Below are 15936 nucleotides of genomic sequence, written 5' to 3'. Positions count from 1 at the left end.
TGGGACATAGTTTCGTATCTATATAAAAATCATAGAACTAATTTATTGTTATTATGTGTCACATAGGCCCATGATCAATCGTTTAATATTTTGTTTAATCTATGATTTGGCCAAATTAGTTCTCTATGATTTTATATAGATACGAAACTAGACGATTTAAAAAATGAAAGGGCCAAACACACCCAAAATTAGTTGGCATAAAGTGCATAACTACATGCCTTAATATTTAACTTCTGTTCCCATTTTTTTTATCTTTCTTGTACATCATTTTTTTTACCACAGTAAAAAACGAGGTGATCATAAAAGGTGAAAAATAAGAATGAAAAAAATTGGTTCTCTCTGAACCCCACATACTTCTATAGGTGGGAAAAAAATCCCCTTTTTACCCCTTGTTTTAGAATGAAATCACTAGTTAAGCAGCAGCAACTGCACCAGTATAGAAAGGGTATTTTGGGGAAGATTTTTCTGGTGAGGTTTCACTCTGTTCTTTCTTCCGCAAAGCTCTCATTGAAGAAGAAAGATGTTTGGTTTTCTCTTTAGCTTCATCAATGTCAATCTGCTCTGCTCTACACTCTTCACTACAGAATGGTGTGTCCCCTCTGCAAAATCATAAAAAAATACATATATCAGAAACTGAAATCAGAGCATAAAGATCTAAATTTTGACCCAGATTTGGTAAATTTTGAGCAAAATCCCACTGATTTGTGAGAAAATTGTTTAGAAAATCATAAATTTTCAATGGTGTACTCTGTTTCTTCATGTTCATCAAAAACCCCCAAAATTGAAGAAACAAAGATTCAAAGCTTGCAACTTTTTGGTGATAATCGATTAAATCTAACAAAATGGGTCCAAAACTGGCTTCAGATTTACCAAAAATTCAAACAGGTAGCAGATTTAATAAATTCATCAACAAATCAGAAGGGGGAAAACTGAGCACACCAATTTAAGATGTGAATCAAATATATCTTCAATTGAATACAAAAACATGAAAATTTGATAAATTTTGTATCTATGAACAAAACCCACATCAAATGCATCTTCAATTGATGAAAAAAAAATTTAATTAATGTTGTATTCACCAAGAACCCTAATCCAAATTGGGGAAAAACAGAGGAGACCCGGTTAAAGAATATAAATCATGCACATCTTTAATTGATGAGAAAAACATGTAAAATAAGAAAAATAAGTATCAATTATTTGTCAATTGTGAATCAATTTTACATGAATTTTACCTGTACATGAAGATATCTCTGTTATGCCCAAGTGGCTTTTTGCAAAGAAAACAAGCATCCAAAAAATGAGGCTGCTGGTCTTCAAATCTTCTCCCAGATCTCGCTCTTCTGGGCGAATACAAAGCTCTGGACGACGACGATAGAAACTCAGTTTCAATATCGGAAATTGAAGCAAACCCATTATTTTCTTCAAGAAAATAAGGCCTTCTGGTGGTGGTGGTTGCAGAAGACTCCATTAATAATATTCACGGCGGTGGGTGGTGGGATTGTGAACAGAGGAGGTGGGTTTATAAAGAGATTGTTGTGGGGGGGGGGGGGGGGGGGTATGGGGTATAAACCATGGGAAGAAGAATCTATTGGCTCAAGAAGACCACCTTGTATTGAAATTGATGTTTAAACACGTGTCATTACCAGTATCTTGTGAAATCTTATAAAATATTAAGGTTAACTCATTTACGCTATTATAAATTCATTAAAAAATAGCACGCAATAATTCTTTTAACTTTAGGGCTTCTGTATTTTATAATGTTTATCTTATATTTTTTAACATCCAACAAATAGATAATTGTATACGTACTTCGTACGTGTAATCTAATGACAAAAGACCACTATCAATTGATCCAACTAATCCGTATGGAGTCCCTAAGCACCTCTAAGTTATCTTAAGTTCCAAGGAAAACTCACATGCCTAAAGGTTCACTGGAGGAAAAACTTGGACGTCATCAGGATCGAACTATAATTCACAAAGATCCTGGTCTAACTTCATTGAGTCATTCATGTCCTCCCAAAATATTGTATATGAAGATCAAACATGGGTCTCCATTAAGTAACTCAGGTTTCCTACCAGTACACTGTCACACCCCGACTAACACTATGCGGAAGCGTAAAACGGGAATGTAACAGACACCTCTGATATCAATACATTGTTTATAAAGAAACATTACAAACTAATTTACAATATATTACATTTCTTTGTTCTATCATTGTTTAACAGTCTAATAGATACAAACAAAACTAGTTCGTTAACTATACATTCTTACTAATAACGCCCTTGCTTCTATTCACATAGCATCAACCACACACTTCAGGCAAGTAACAGATCACCCAATCATTCCGATTTAGGTACACCTGAAAAGCAGTTTAAAACGGGTCAACTACTAGAGTTTGCGAGTTTCACGAGTTTCAAGAAAACAGTAATGAGTGTTCACAAGTCAACACTTGTAATTATGAAATAAGTATGTATGTATGTAAATGATGTATGTGATGTAATTATGCTAAGCTACAGTGAAGCCTGGACTGTTCGTGCTGCGTGCCTCCATTTCCCACGCTCAATCAACCACTGTGGCTCCCCTTCCGTCCACAACATGTCCCGGTAGCTATGTCTAACACTACATAGCCTGTATGTTTAAATATGGTCATGTGCAAACGGCGCTATGTGACACGGCAACCAGGCCGATTCCGTTTGGGTTTGTCAAACCAATAATACTATTCACAAGCCACCGGCTCGAAGTTAATCACTGTGATTGTGGGGACTTTCGTGTGTTAGTACTTAGATAATTCACATCATCACATGTTTCAGATAATTATATAGATATAAGCAAACATGCTTTTCACCCCAAAAGTTCGTAAAACAGTTTAAAAGTGGGGTCATGAAACTCACGGTTTAGTCGATAATCAGTACTGTATCAGCTCGTGTTTTGTTCGGTCCGCTATCAGTAGTTCCTATAATCAATATTATAATAATATTAATATTTTAATATTATTATAATCTCAATACTAAACTGGGCTGTATAACTAATCTGGGTGTAGCTGGAACACCCAGAAAGTGGCAATAGGCTTAGGTTGTGATGTTTTTCAATGTCTAATACTTAAAATCGAACTTGGCTCAGACTCCCGTTTTCCCAGCTGGGCCAAGTTGCTCGTTTACGCGTTCAGAAAACAGTTATGAGAAAATAAGCTTGGGTAAATGTATTGGTTAATAAAATGATTAAGTTATAAAGAAAGATCACATACTGGGGTCCCGGATTAGCCACGGGGCCCGTTTCCGTTTATTCAGTTTGATTTGAGAAGAATCTCGCACAATCCACCCAGATTGTCCAGGTTTCTCATAGAAAAGTTCGTTTTTACTTAATTAGTCCAAAAATATGATTTTTGGATCACTCTTGGTGTTTTGATATTCCCGCAGATTCACTAGTCGCGAACTTGCCGGTTTTTATAAAAACTGAATTTGTTTAATATTCAGATTAGCATAATTAATTAATCGTTAATCATTAAATTATGAAAATTTAACCACTTATCAATTAAAATATGTATATTTTTATAAAAATATTTCTGGAATTTATTTACTGATTTATTAATTTATAAAAATTCATTTTATCAGCTATATTTCGTCTGAAAATCGTCCGTTTACCCCAAACAATTTCCAAAAATTCACCAAAAATTCCTGAATACTCAAATCATGTCCCAAAAAAATTTGTATCAATTCCAGAATGTAAAAAGCTCGTGCAATATTCTTTTCGGCCCAAATTCAGCTGTAAAAATTCACACGGACGCAAATAAACAAAACACCTTTAAACTTCTCCAAATGATCCCAAAATTCATGTGTTACCAAAATACATCAAATCTGAGTTCCCAGAAAAAGTTCATAATTTTTGAAGTATTTTAGCTATTTTTCCCAAATAAACGTCCCAATTTGGTAATAAATTCGCCAAATATTCTCGGATGGTCGAAAAATTACCAAATTTAAACAGGGACTCACTGACATGATCCCTGATGTTCCTGAAAAATTTCAAGTCCTAAAAATATGCACATCACAACCTTAACCTAAATAGCCCGTAAGCGAGTGTTTCGGCATTACCTTAGCGGGTTTGGCTCGTTTCCGATCTTTTAATCAAGTTTTCAGGTTCTTGTGCTTCTAAGAAAGCTAGGTACAAGTCCTATATCACAAACCAAGCAATATTTCATCAACATAACAGTCCTTAAGTTAGGGTTTCGGCTAGTGCACAAAAACGAACTTTTGAACCGTAAAAACGTCGTTTCAACCCTTTAATCCGTGTTTATGGCCAAAAAAATTATCAAAACAGGTTCCTTACCATGTGTATGATCAAAACATGTTTATGGACCATTTTTAGGATTTTTACACGGTTAGGAATGATTTTTAGTAACCAAGACATGTTTTTATGGTATTACACAAGTTCAAACAAGTAAAAAAAGCTACTTATTTAAGCTCTTACCTTAGGGTTTTGGAAGTTTTCTGGCTGAAACAGAAGGGGTGTCCAGAGTTTTCCAAGAAATGATGTTAAAATGGCTTGAACCTAGTTTAAATGTGAAAGAATAAACAAGGGAGGGCTGCTGATTGCGATCGGACCATCATGGGCTCTCTTTGGGCCCATTTTGGCCCAAGTTTCTGATTTCTCAAGCCCAAATACGAAAAGCTCGGTCCAAATTTAGTTTGGGTTCGGTTTTTGGCGCGAAAAACTTATCGGGTGCGTTAAACAACGCGAAAACGAGTGTTTTTCGGCTAGTTTTGTGTAAAATTATAAAAACATACCATATGTTTGTAAAAATCAAAAATGTTTTCACGGATTGCTTAAAACATTTCAAATAAGTGTTTGGTAAGTCTTTTTCGGCTTAACGGATGATACAATGCTTGGTTTGTAACTATCTTTCGCGTTTAATTCTATGGCGGGTGGTTAAACGAGCATGTTTTCGTTTAACTTGTTTGCTATCAAACTAAGACCATATTTCTAATATTTTAGCTTGTATATATCATATATCACTTATAAATGGCCCCCCAAGATATCTGGGTCATAACCCGACCCGTTCGGTTAATCGTTCGCTTGTTACGCAAAAGACGTTTATTTGCTTAATCAGTAAATACGTACTGAGGTGTACCTTGTTTTGGCTCAAATGTCACATACACCACACTAGTTATATTATTGTGTAATTATTTAATTATTATAAGCAATTTATTATTTCATGATTAATTATCTATGTATGTCGCGTAATTATTTTATTTCATTCAATTACGTAATTGCTTTTAGGTAAAAAAAAGTTATAAAAATAACATAATGCGTGTGTGGGCATTATTTTGTTTATTTAATAAAATGGGATGGATATCTTTCCTTCCAATTTCGAAACTATCTAAATGTTTAGATTACATCGAAACAGAAGGCAAGCGGGCAACAAGTTGAACTGCTATCCCGTTTTGAATTGCAAAACCCAATCTTTTAAAAACTACATTTGCTGACTTGGAGTCATAACATTACTATGCATGACCCACTGAACACGGGTAAGTAGCTCCACAGCTTCAGGCGCGAGGAAACCAAAAGTGTCAAAAGCAAAAGGAATAAATACATGTTGGTTGTCAAGACACGTCTTCTCATGTTTTGCCACCTTGCCTGAAGCAGCTTTTAATGCTGCTTGACCGACTGCGAAACCACTACTCCCTAAGCCCACCAAAGGGGAAACCCCTGTTAAATCCACACACACGTGTTTTCCTCCTATCCATCCAAACACCAAAATGTCAGCCGGTCGAAGAGATGATTTTCCCTCCGACGGGTCAGTCAGAAAATTCACAGGTACTTCTTTCTTAACAGAAATTCTGGCCCGCCTAAATATATCAAAAAGCACATCCCTAACCAAATCGTGTCGGTACATGAACCCCGAGAGCTCTTTACAATGCACCGTGTGCTCCCCATATAAGTCTAAACACGCCTTACAACAAACAGGACATATCTCATCCACCGGAAATAGAGGAATCATAACGCGATACTTAAGGATAGTACGATGCTCCACTGGAGACATATGTTGGCCTAACCCATCTATAGGGATATCAAGAAGAAAGTCTTGAGCATGTGGTGCTTGTAGACACTTAAAAATTGCTTTTTTTCTGCTTGTCATGTTAAATTGTGACTCCATGTCGTAAACAATTTTACTAAAATGAGCGCTCGCCAAGGCAGCTGGGCTTTAGAGGGGGCGGTCTCTTTGTTAGAGAAACTGCTAAAAATCAACGCTTGGAATCATATCACGAAGACAAGCCAGAGCACAAGAGTAATTTGTGAGAATGTTGTATGCGGTTATAATACTGTGTTATGTATTTTAGGTAAAGAAAATATTAGAAGTGTATATGTAGTCCTTATAGTTACGTACTTAAAAGTTAGTTTTATTTTAAACATTTCTATTTCCGTGATCACATTGTATTATTTAGTATTCTGTTATAGTATAATGAACAAATTAATAAACGTAAGTGTGAATGATATTCAAATAAATATAAATATAGATATTACTAATGTTAGCTGATTTGAAAATATATTGTAGAATGGAATTACGAAATTTTATACATATTTTAAGTCATGTTTTAAGTCATTATACTTATAAAAAAGTGAGTAACTGGTCTATATTATGTTACATAAAAGTTAATTTTACAAAACATAAAAATATATTAACATTTTACTTTAATGGGTTATGTGTATTACTTTTCCTTACAATTTAGTGAATGATGCCATAAAAGTTAAACCACTCTTGTACTCTTTGTCGTGATATTGATCAATTTTCAATACTAATTGTATATTTTATAACCATGATACTTGACATTTTTGTTTTAATTATGTAGTGTATAAGGTTGTAAACATCTTCGGGCAGATGATCGATCATTTTAAAATTAAAACCATCATACACATGACACAAATGCTTATAATTCATAATGAAATAGGAAACTATAGTGAAATCAACAATCTATATTTGTATCAAAACAAAACTTACTTAATATTAAGGGAGTGTTAAAAGGTCATATAGATGCAGATATTCAATACATATTATATATTCTATCGTACTCAATACGCATTACATGTTATTTTACTTAAAATAGTAATAATTACAGTTAAATTTTCACTATAAATAAATTATTTTATAAGTGTATCTTTATAACCTTTCATGTGTGACGTTTGATTCGTTTGAATTCAACTAACATGTTATTTTATCTTTATAAGTAAACTGAATTTTGTTTCTTAACTTTTTTTAGATTATAAAATTCTTTTGGAACTACAATCTTGTTTTCAGTCTTTCAAAAATAGCATAAAGAATATCAAAACACGTTCCATGATCTGTTAGAATCATATCATGGATCCGAACAATACTATGGAACTAAATGTTGGGGATTTCAAAAAAGCAACTTGGATTATTTAGAAAGTCGTGTGATAACTTTCAGATTAAAAGTTATTTTGGTGGTTCTCCAAAATACTTTAATCGGATAAAACTCTAATTTGAGACAAAAATTTCGTATGGAATTTGTGAGGAAGATAAACCAGAGAAAAATCGTCAACCCAAATATGAACGATATATTAACCTTGGGTAGTTTCCAGGCAGTTTCAAAGTTAGATAACTGCTTTAAGCAGTTATTTATTCAAAATTCAAAATTCGTTAATAAATAAACTTCAAATTAAACTTATGATTATGTATGATATAATCATAAAATTAATTTTTCTAATGAAATTTTAATGAAGCAATATTAATAAAGCAATATTCAGCTTAACCCCAGTCAGGGGCGCTGCCCCTTGGACCCTGCTAGGGGCTGCTGCCCCTAGAACCCCGCAACCGGGGGCGCTGCCCCCGGACCCCCGTTCGTTAGGGGCTCCGCCCCTAACATCATAGTAAACTAAAGAAAGCGTACACTTCGCACATCCCGAACTTGCTTAATGTTTACTATTAAATTGATCGACCAGTTAATCCAATTACACTAAAATACTAACAATTCTCCCCCATTTTAGTGCAATCCTTGATTAACTAAAACTTCTCACAAACAAACAAACTTATGCATAAATGAAATGTCGTGACAATTGAATTTCATCTTAGTATATTACACATTCCGAATATCAGGGTGTCGCTATGAATTGAACCCTTGCTATTCATAGTGAATACTCGAAGATAATATACACATAAGTTTACATACTTACATATTCTTACATGACACTTTATTTTACTAGCTTGGTTGTAACACCCCGACCAAAGACGGATTATACATCGGGGCGCCACATATTGTTTCATTACTCGTGACACTATTGGGTGTCAATATTTAATAAATACATTCATTCGCGCACGCGCAGGGTAAACACAAGATATAAATAAACCAACATAAATTAATATATTATAAATCATAATATTCGAACAGCATTAACTTGTCTTGATACATTTTAATCTAGGTCCAAAATAAAGAAAACTTCCTACGTGTCCACAAGCTCCAACAGCTACTGCAAACCTGAACATGTGTTAAAATAAACGTCAAACACTTGCGTGTTGGTGAGAAATCAAGTTTTAATACAATACATAGATAACAATAAATCTGCGCGCAACACGTGTATGTCTGGTGTTTAACAAGGGTGCAATCAGATTGTGATCAAGCCTAAATAGATCATAGCTCATAGTTCATAGTTCAATCCGTGCTCCCAATTGAGCACAAAAACGAGAAAACATCTGTGCAAGTGTAAACAAAGAAAACCGTAAACGATAGGTCTCCCGTGTTCATCTAATGGATCCATGAAAACTGCGGAATAGGCCGAACAAAGCGGTTAATGATACACACATACAAATAAACAGCCAAGTAAACGTCCTCAACACATGGGATACTGCGCGACTAAAGCTTATAAACAAGTTTAAGACTCTAAGTTTGTATGAACACATGAACATCCCAAAACATTAAAAGCAAAAAGGGATTAGGTACGAGATTACTCACTTGATAAAGATGCGATGATAGATAAAGCAAGAACCAACTTTAAACAAGCACAAGTTAACCTATAAACAAGATTATTGTTTTAATGATTTGTTTTAAGTCTTGATTATAAGTTAGCATAATTAATAAGTTATTATATATAATATATTACCGGAAAACAGGGCAGAGGAGAGGAGAAAACGGAGGCAAGAGAGGAGGACGGCAGAGAGAGCAAGGAGCAAGAGAGAATAAGAGAGATTAAGTGTTTTGTGTGTGTAGTGTTAGGAAAAATAATGTTATTATTTATAGAGAAACCCTAGGAGACATAAATCCAGAAAAAGGGGAAAAGATTCCAAGACAAACAGAACAAGACAAAACAAAAGATAACAAAAGATATCAAAAGATATGGCAGCTGCAGGGAGCAAGATAAAGCTGACAGGGAACAGTAAAAAGGCATGGGCGGGTCAGATAAAGGTACTGGTCAAGCATGGCAAAAGCAGATTCACAAAAGATTATGTCAGTCACTTTATCTGCCAACCAATGGGGTTGGTGCGCATGCTGCGCCGAAAGTAACTTTTCAGACATAAAGCAGATTAGGTCAACAGCTCAAAAGATAAGACAACTCAAAAGCAACGGCTAGATTCCACAGAAGAAAACTCAAAAGGGTTCAGCGCGAGAAGGCTGACACAGAAGGTCAAGAGAGCGCGAGCGCGAAGGCAGACAGAACCAACCTTAACGCGTCGCGGAAAGAACTACCATTTCTAAGCGCGCCGCGGGAAGAATCACATTTCTTAGCGCGCCGCGGGAGGAACTAAAATTCCTAGCGCGCCGCGGGAAGAACTATAATTCTTCGCGCGTCGAGGGATGAACTACGATTCTTAGCGCGCTGCGAGAAGAACTACAAATCCTTAGCGCGTCGCGGGAAGAACTTCCGTCCTTCGCGCACTGCGAGAAGAATTACAATTCTTAGCGCGCTGCGAGAAGAGTTCCTCTCGCGTATCGCTGAAACAGGTGGTCTTCACGCAGGATTCCTTGTAAGGGAGTCTGGCGCGTGGAGCTGCGCAGACAACCTTAGGCGGGAAGGAACAAAGGACAAGCAAAGAGTTAGAAGAAAAAGAGGGAAACAAGGCGCAAGGGCGGGACGGCGACAAGAGGGAAAAGAAGGCGGAAAGAGAGGAGAGGGACGGGACGGCGGAAAGAAAGAGAGAAAGAGGCGGGAAGGAAAATATATATTATTATTAAAAGTAAAATATAAGTATAAATATTAAATAATAAAAGAAAGAGATCGGGTCAGAGAAACGGGTACCTGGGTCGGGTCGGATCGGGGCAGATGTCACAGTCTCCCCTACTTTAAGAAATTTCGTCCCGAAATTTATCTCGAAGTAGGTTGCGCAGAGAACAGGTGCGGGTACTTGATCTTCATTTGATCTTCCCTTTCCCATGTAAACTCGGCTCCGCGCTTGGACTCCCAACGAACTTTAACAATAGGGATACGACTGCGCTTGGTTTGCTTAACCTCGCGATCCATAATCTCAACAGGCTTCTCAACAAAATGCATAGTTTCATCAACTTGAACTTCATCAAGTGGAATGTGAAGGTTCTCGTCAGCTAAACACTTCTTGAGATTGGATACATGGAACGTTGGATGCACATTACTGAGCGCGGGCGGCAGGTCAAGTCTGTAGGCAACTTTTCCCACACGCGCGAGAATCTTAAATGGACCAACATAACGAGGAGCAAGCTTACCCTTCTTCCCAAAGCGGACAACACCTTTCCAAGGCGACACTTTGAGGAGAACAAGATCACCAACTTGAAATTCGAGAGGCTTCCGCCTACGATCTGCGTAACTCTTCTGTCGGCTTCTGGCAGTCAGCAGATGATCACGGATCTTGGCGATTTTATCGGTTGTCTCTTGAACAAGTTCGGGTCCTGTGATTTGAGTTTCACCCACTTCGCTCCAACAAATCGGGGAGCGGCACTTACGACCGTAAAGTGCTTCAAATGGGGCCATACCGATACTGGAATGATAGCTGTTATTATAAGAGAACTCAATCAAAGGCAGGTGTGAATCCCAATTACCTCCAAAATCAAGAACACAAGATCGGAGCATATCCTCAAGAGTTTGAATAGTTCGCTCAGACTGACCGTCAGTCTGAGGATGATATGCCGTACTCATGTCCAAGCGAGTTCCTAGCGCAGATTGGAGAGATTTCCAAAAGCGAGATATAAAACGGCCATCGCGATCGGATATGATGCTCAAAGGAGTACCATGGCGGCAGACAATTTCCTTGACATAAAGCTGCGCGAGATGCTCAACACGGTAGTTTTCACGAATGGGCAGAAAGTGAGCAGACTTAGTCAATCGATCCACTATTACCCAAATGCTATCATGTTTGCTTGCTGTCAAAGGTAACTTGGTAATAAAGTCCATCGCTACACATTCCCATTTCCACGTAGGAATTTCTGGTTGTTCGAGCAAACCAGATGGGCGTTGGTGTTCAGCTTTTACTTTAGAACAAGTCAGGCATCTAGCTACGAACACAGCAATATCCTTCTTCATACCGGGCCACCAATAAGTAATGCGCAAATCCTTGTACATCTTATCAGCGCCAGGATGAACGGAATATCGAGATTTATGCGCTTCACTCAGGATATCAGCGCGAAGATTCTCATCAAAGGGAATCCAGATGCGATTGAGATAGCAGAGAATTCCACTCAGATTAGGGACAAAATGCGTTTCCGCGCCACACGCTAACTCGGCGCGAAGGTTACCATTACTGATGGATGCGCGCTGCGCGTCGCGAATGCGTGATTCAAGATTGCTCTGAATCGGCGCAAAGTGAAGATGCGTGCGCGGCAAAATACAGTTAAGCTGGCAGGGTTTTCGGCTGAGCGCATCGGCTACCACATTAGCCTTACCAGGATGATACCGGATCTCACAATCGTAATCGCTGATGAGTTCGTTCCATCGGCGTTGCCTCATGTTAAGTTCCTTTTGATCAAAGATATGCTGAAGGCTTTTATGGTCAGTGTAAAGGATACACTTAGTACCATAAAGGTAGTGTCTCCAGATCTTCAAGGCAAAAACAACTGCACCAAGTTCGAGGTCGTGAGTTGTATAATTCTTTTCATGAACCTTGAGTTGCCTTGATGCGTAAGCGATAACCTTGCCTCGTTGCATAAGAACACAACCGAGACCTTGGTTGGATGCATCGCAATACACGACAAAATCATCATTACCCTCAGGTAGCGCAAGAACAGGAGCTTCACACAACAAACGCTTGAGCGTTAGAAAGGCTTCTTCTTGCTTCGAGCCCCAAATATATGGTTTACCTTTGTGCGTTAGAGCTGTTAAAGGCAAAGCGATCTTCGAGAAGTTCGAAATGAAGCGCCGGTAATAACCAGCTAAGCCCAGAAAGGAACGGATCTCAGAAGGAGAGGATGGCGTAATCCAGTTCTTGATTGCTTCAATTTTGGATGGGTCGACATGGATACCCATCTTGTTTACAACATGACCAAGAAACTGTACTTCATCAGACCAGAATTCACACTTGGAAAGCTTAGCATAGAGTTGCTCAGCTCTAAGCTTTTGCAACACCAACCGAAGATGTTGCTCATGCTCGGCCTTGGTCTTAGAATACACCAGAACATCATCGATAAACACAATCACGAATTTATCCAAGAAAGGCCTACACACCCGATTCATTAGATCCATGAAAACGGCGGGTGCGTTGGTTAAACCGAAGGACATGACCAAGAATTCAAAATGGCCATAACGAGTTCGAAAAGCAGTCTTCGGAACATCTTCATCGCGGATGCGCAACTGGTGATAGCCAGAGCGGAGATCAATCTTCGAGAAACAAGAGGCACCTTGGAGTTGATCAAAGAGGTCGTCAATACGCGGTAAGGGATACCGGTTTTTAATGGTGAGTTTGTTCAACTCGCGGTAATCAATACACATGCGAAACGATCCATCTTTCTTTTTAACGAACAACACCGGAGCACCCCAGGGCGAAGAGCTAGGGCGGATGAATCCTTTAGCAGTCAACTCTTGAAGTTGGCTTGCCAATTCTTGCATCTCAGCGGGCGCAAGACGGTAAGGAGATTTAGCTACGGGGGAAGCACCAGGGACAAGATCAATACGGAACTCGACTTCACGAGCGGGAGGGATACCAGGAAGATCATCAGGAAAAACATCAGGGAAATCACGCACAACAGGGATATCGCGAAGCTTCTTCTCTTCAGCAGGTTTAACCACATGGGCTAAGAATGCAACACACTTCTTCCGCATGAGTCTTTGGGCTTCGGCGCAAGACATAAGCTTAAGACCACTGGAGGGTTTTTCGCCGTAGATATGAAGATCACCATTTTCTCGAGGAATGCGAATAAATTTCTTGGCGCAAATAACTTCGGCGCGATTCTTCGAGAGCCAGTCCATACCAATGATAACATCAAAGCTTCCAAGAGGCATGGGGATGAGGTCGATCAGAAAATCGTTTTCGTTAAGGTTAAGCGTGCAATCTTTAATCACCGAGTTAATTAAAACAGTTTCACCGTTAGCCAATTCAACTGAAAAATTTTCTTTTAAATCGCTGCGCGGTCGCGCAAGCTTCTGCTCGAAGGCGCGAGAGATAAAACTTTGATCGGCGCCAGTATCAAAAAGTATAGAAGCATAAAATCCGTTAAGCAAAAATGTACCATTAACTACGTCATTATTCGCTTGCGCTTGGTGCGCGGTTATCTTAAAAGCTCGTCCACGCGTCACTTGGTTCGAAATCTGGTTCACCGGATTCGCTTGTGTGATTTGCACTTGTAGTCTCGGGCACGCATTCCGGAAATGACTGGGATCACCGCAGTTAAAGCACGATCTGGGTCGTGGGTTTTGGTAGGTTGGTTGTGGGTTCTGCGGGTAGACTGGTGGTGTTGGCGCAATTGGGTTGGCGAGATGGACTCTACAGTATTCGGCAGAGTGACCAACGCGGCCACATCGGTTACATTGTCGACACGGGGTTTGGGTTGGGTGGTGAAGTCTACAGGTTGGGCAAAAGGGTTGATTTCCTGTGTAAGGTTTCTTAGTTGGTGGGGCAGGGAGTGCTGGATTGGTTAGGGCATAGTTGTGAACTACAGGGGGAGTTGGGTAGGCTGACAGTGGGTTAGGCGCGTAAACTGGAGGTTGATAAATGGGTTGCTGGGCAATGGGCGGGTTGGTAAGCGCATAGGCCTTGCGCCTGCGCTTGAGGTTGTTACGGTTTGAGGGTTCAGGTTTGGTTTCTGTTGGTTCAGGGGCAGTCTTGGTGAGTTTGGTCTTCTCAGTTCCCCGTAGGAACAGGGTTCCTGCTCTGACATGGTTGTCGCTGAGCACAGCGGCCAACTCAATGGCGTCAGAGAGGGTAACTGGGTTTCTGGCCCATACAGAATCTTGAATTTCCATGGGGAGACCCCCAAGGAATTTCTCTATGGCTCGGCGGGAAGGGGTAACAAGGTGAGGGACAAGCAAACTTAGTTCATGGAAGCGCGTCGCGTACTCGCGCGCTTCACCGCTGTATTGCTTAAGATTCCAAAATTCCTCCTCCAGGCGCTTAATTTCGTTGGGAGGGCAGAATTCTCGTGTAAGAATTTCCTTGAATTCCTCCCATGTCATGCTAGAAGCAGCCTCTGCGCCACGCGCATGAGCTACTCCATTCCACCATGTAAGCGCTCTGGATTCCAGGACACTGGAAGCATATAGGGTTCGTCTGTCTGAGGGGCATTGGGTGTGGAGGAAAGTGTTTTCGATTTTCTCAAGCCACTGGAGCATCACGGTGGCTCCTTCAAGACCTGTGAACTTTGGAGGGTTACCCGCGTTAAAGGACTTAATGTTATAACTCGAGGTATTGTTTTGGCTCAAGGCTTGGGCTATCGCGGCGGCCATTTCCTGGGAACGTTGCTGTCTACGCATGCGCGAGGCTTCTCTTCTCTGAAATCGGCGAGATAGCGGAGGCATTCTATAAAAATTTTAATTTTAGTTAATATCTTGGTTTTAGCGCAAAGTATAACCTCGAAAAGCTTGGTTTCACGGAGTTAGATACTATCAAAAGTTAAAGTAAAATAAATGACCCTAAATGCAGACTTAATAAGGGTAACAAATTCGAATCAAGAATCGACAATTCATGTATCACCATGACTTTCCGAATTCCCAATTTAAAATATACGAGCAAACGAGTATTGGAGATTGACGATTCATGTATCACCATGACTTTTCAATCTTCAATATAAAACATACAAGAAAATGAGTATTGGAGGTTGACAATTCATGTATCACCATGACTTTTCAAGTCTCCAACCTCAGAACATAATCGTGAATGGAAATTGAAAATCAACTATTCATGTATCACCATGACTTTTCGGATTTTCAATCCCAACAAACGAATATGTAAGTAAAATCAATAAAAATCGAAATTCAGCAAAAATCGAAATATCGCGAAATAAAACATAAAATCATATACTGCGCAAGCGCGAGCATATTCATAAATAACGAGTAATTAACAATAAGCGCGCAAACATGAGATTTCTCTCATGCGCGAGAAGGGACTCTTAGGTATTCTAGGCCGTTACGTCTAACCACCTATCCTAAAGTCAACGAGCTCTGATACCAATCTGTAACACCCCGACCAAAGGCGGATTATACATCGGGGCGCCACATATTGTTTCATTACTCGTGACACTATTGGGTGTCAATATTTAATAAATACATTCATTCGCGCACGCGCAGGGTAAACACAAGATATAAATAAACCAACATAAATTAATATATTATAAATCATAATATTCGAACAGCATTAACTTGTCTTGATACATTTTAATCTAGGTCCAAAATAAAGAAAACTTCCTACGTGTCCACAAGCTCCAACAGCTACTGCAAACCTGAACATGTGTTAAAATAAACGTCAAACACTTGCGTGTTGGTGAGAAATCAAGTTTTAATACAATACATAGATAACAATAAATCTGCGCGCAACA

At 39.1% G+C, this 15936-nt stretch overlaps 1 protein-coding gene across 1 annotated transcript; it reads right to left on the bottom strand.

The window, feature by feature from the left end:
- Positions 1-261: 261 nt before the first annotated feature.
- On the bottom strand, positions 262-1534 carry LOC143536758 (FCS-Like Zinc finger 2-like). The gene is made up of 2 exons (XM_077030679.1): positions 1233-1534; positions 262-599 (listed from the first exon to the last, which is right to left on the bottom strand). The coding sequence occupies exons 1-2, from the start codon at positions 1466-1468 to the stop codon at positions 413-415; spliced, it is 423 nt and encodes a 140-aa protein (XP_076886794.1). The 5' UTR covers positions 1469-1534; the 3' UTR covers positions 262-412.
- Between the last annotated feature and the right edge of the window lie 14402 nt (positions 1535-15936).

The sequence above is a fragment of the Bidens hawaiensis genome, unplaced genomic scaffold (genome assembly GCF_021521415.1).
Source record: "Bidens hawaiensis isolate Kalapana, Puna unplaced genomic scaffold, B.hawaiensis_p1.1 tig00010926_1, whole genome shotgun sequence".
Taxonomy (NCBI): Eukaryota; Viridiplantae; Streptophyta; class Magnoliopsida; order Asterales; family Asteraceae; genus Bidens; species Bidens hawaiensis.
The sequence above is the reverse complement of the archived record's forward strand: the minus strand, read 5'-3'. Positions and strand labels throughout refer to the sequence as shown.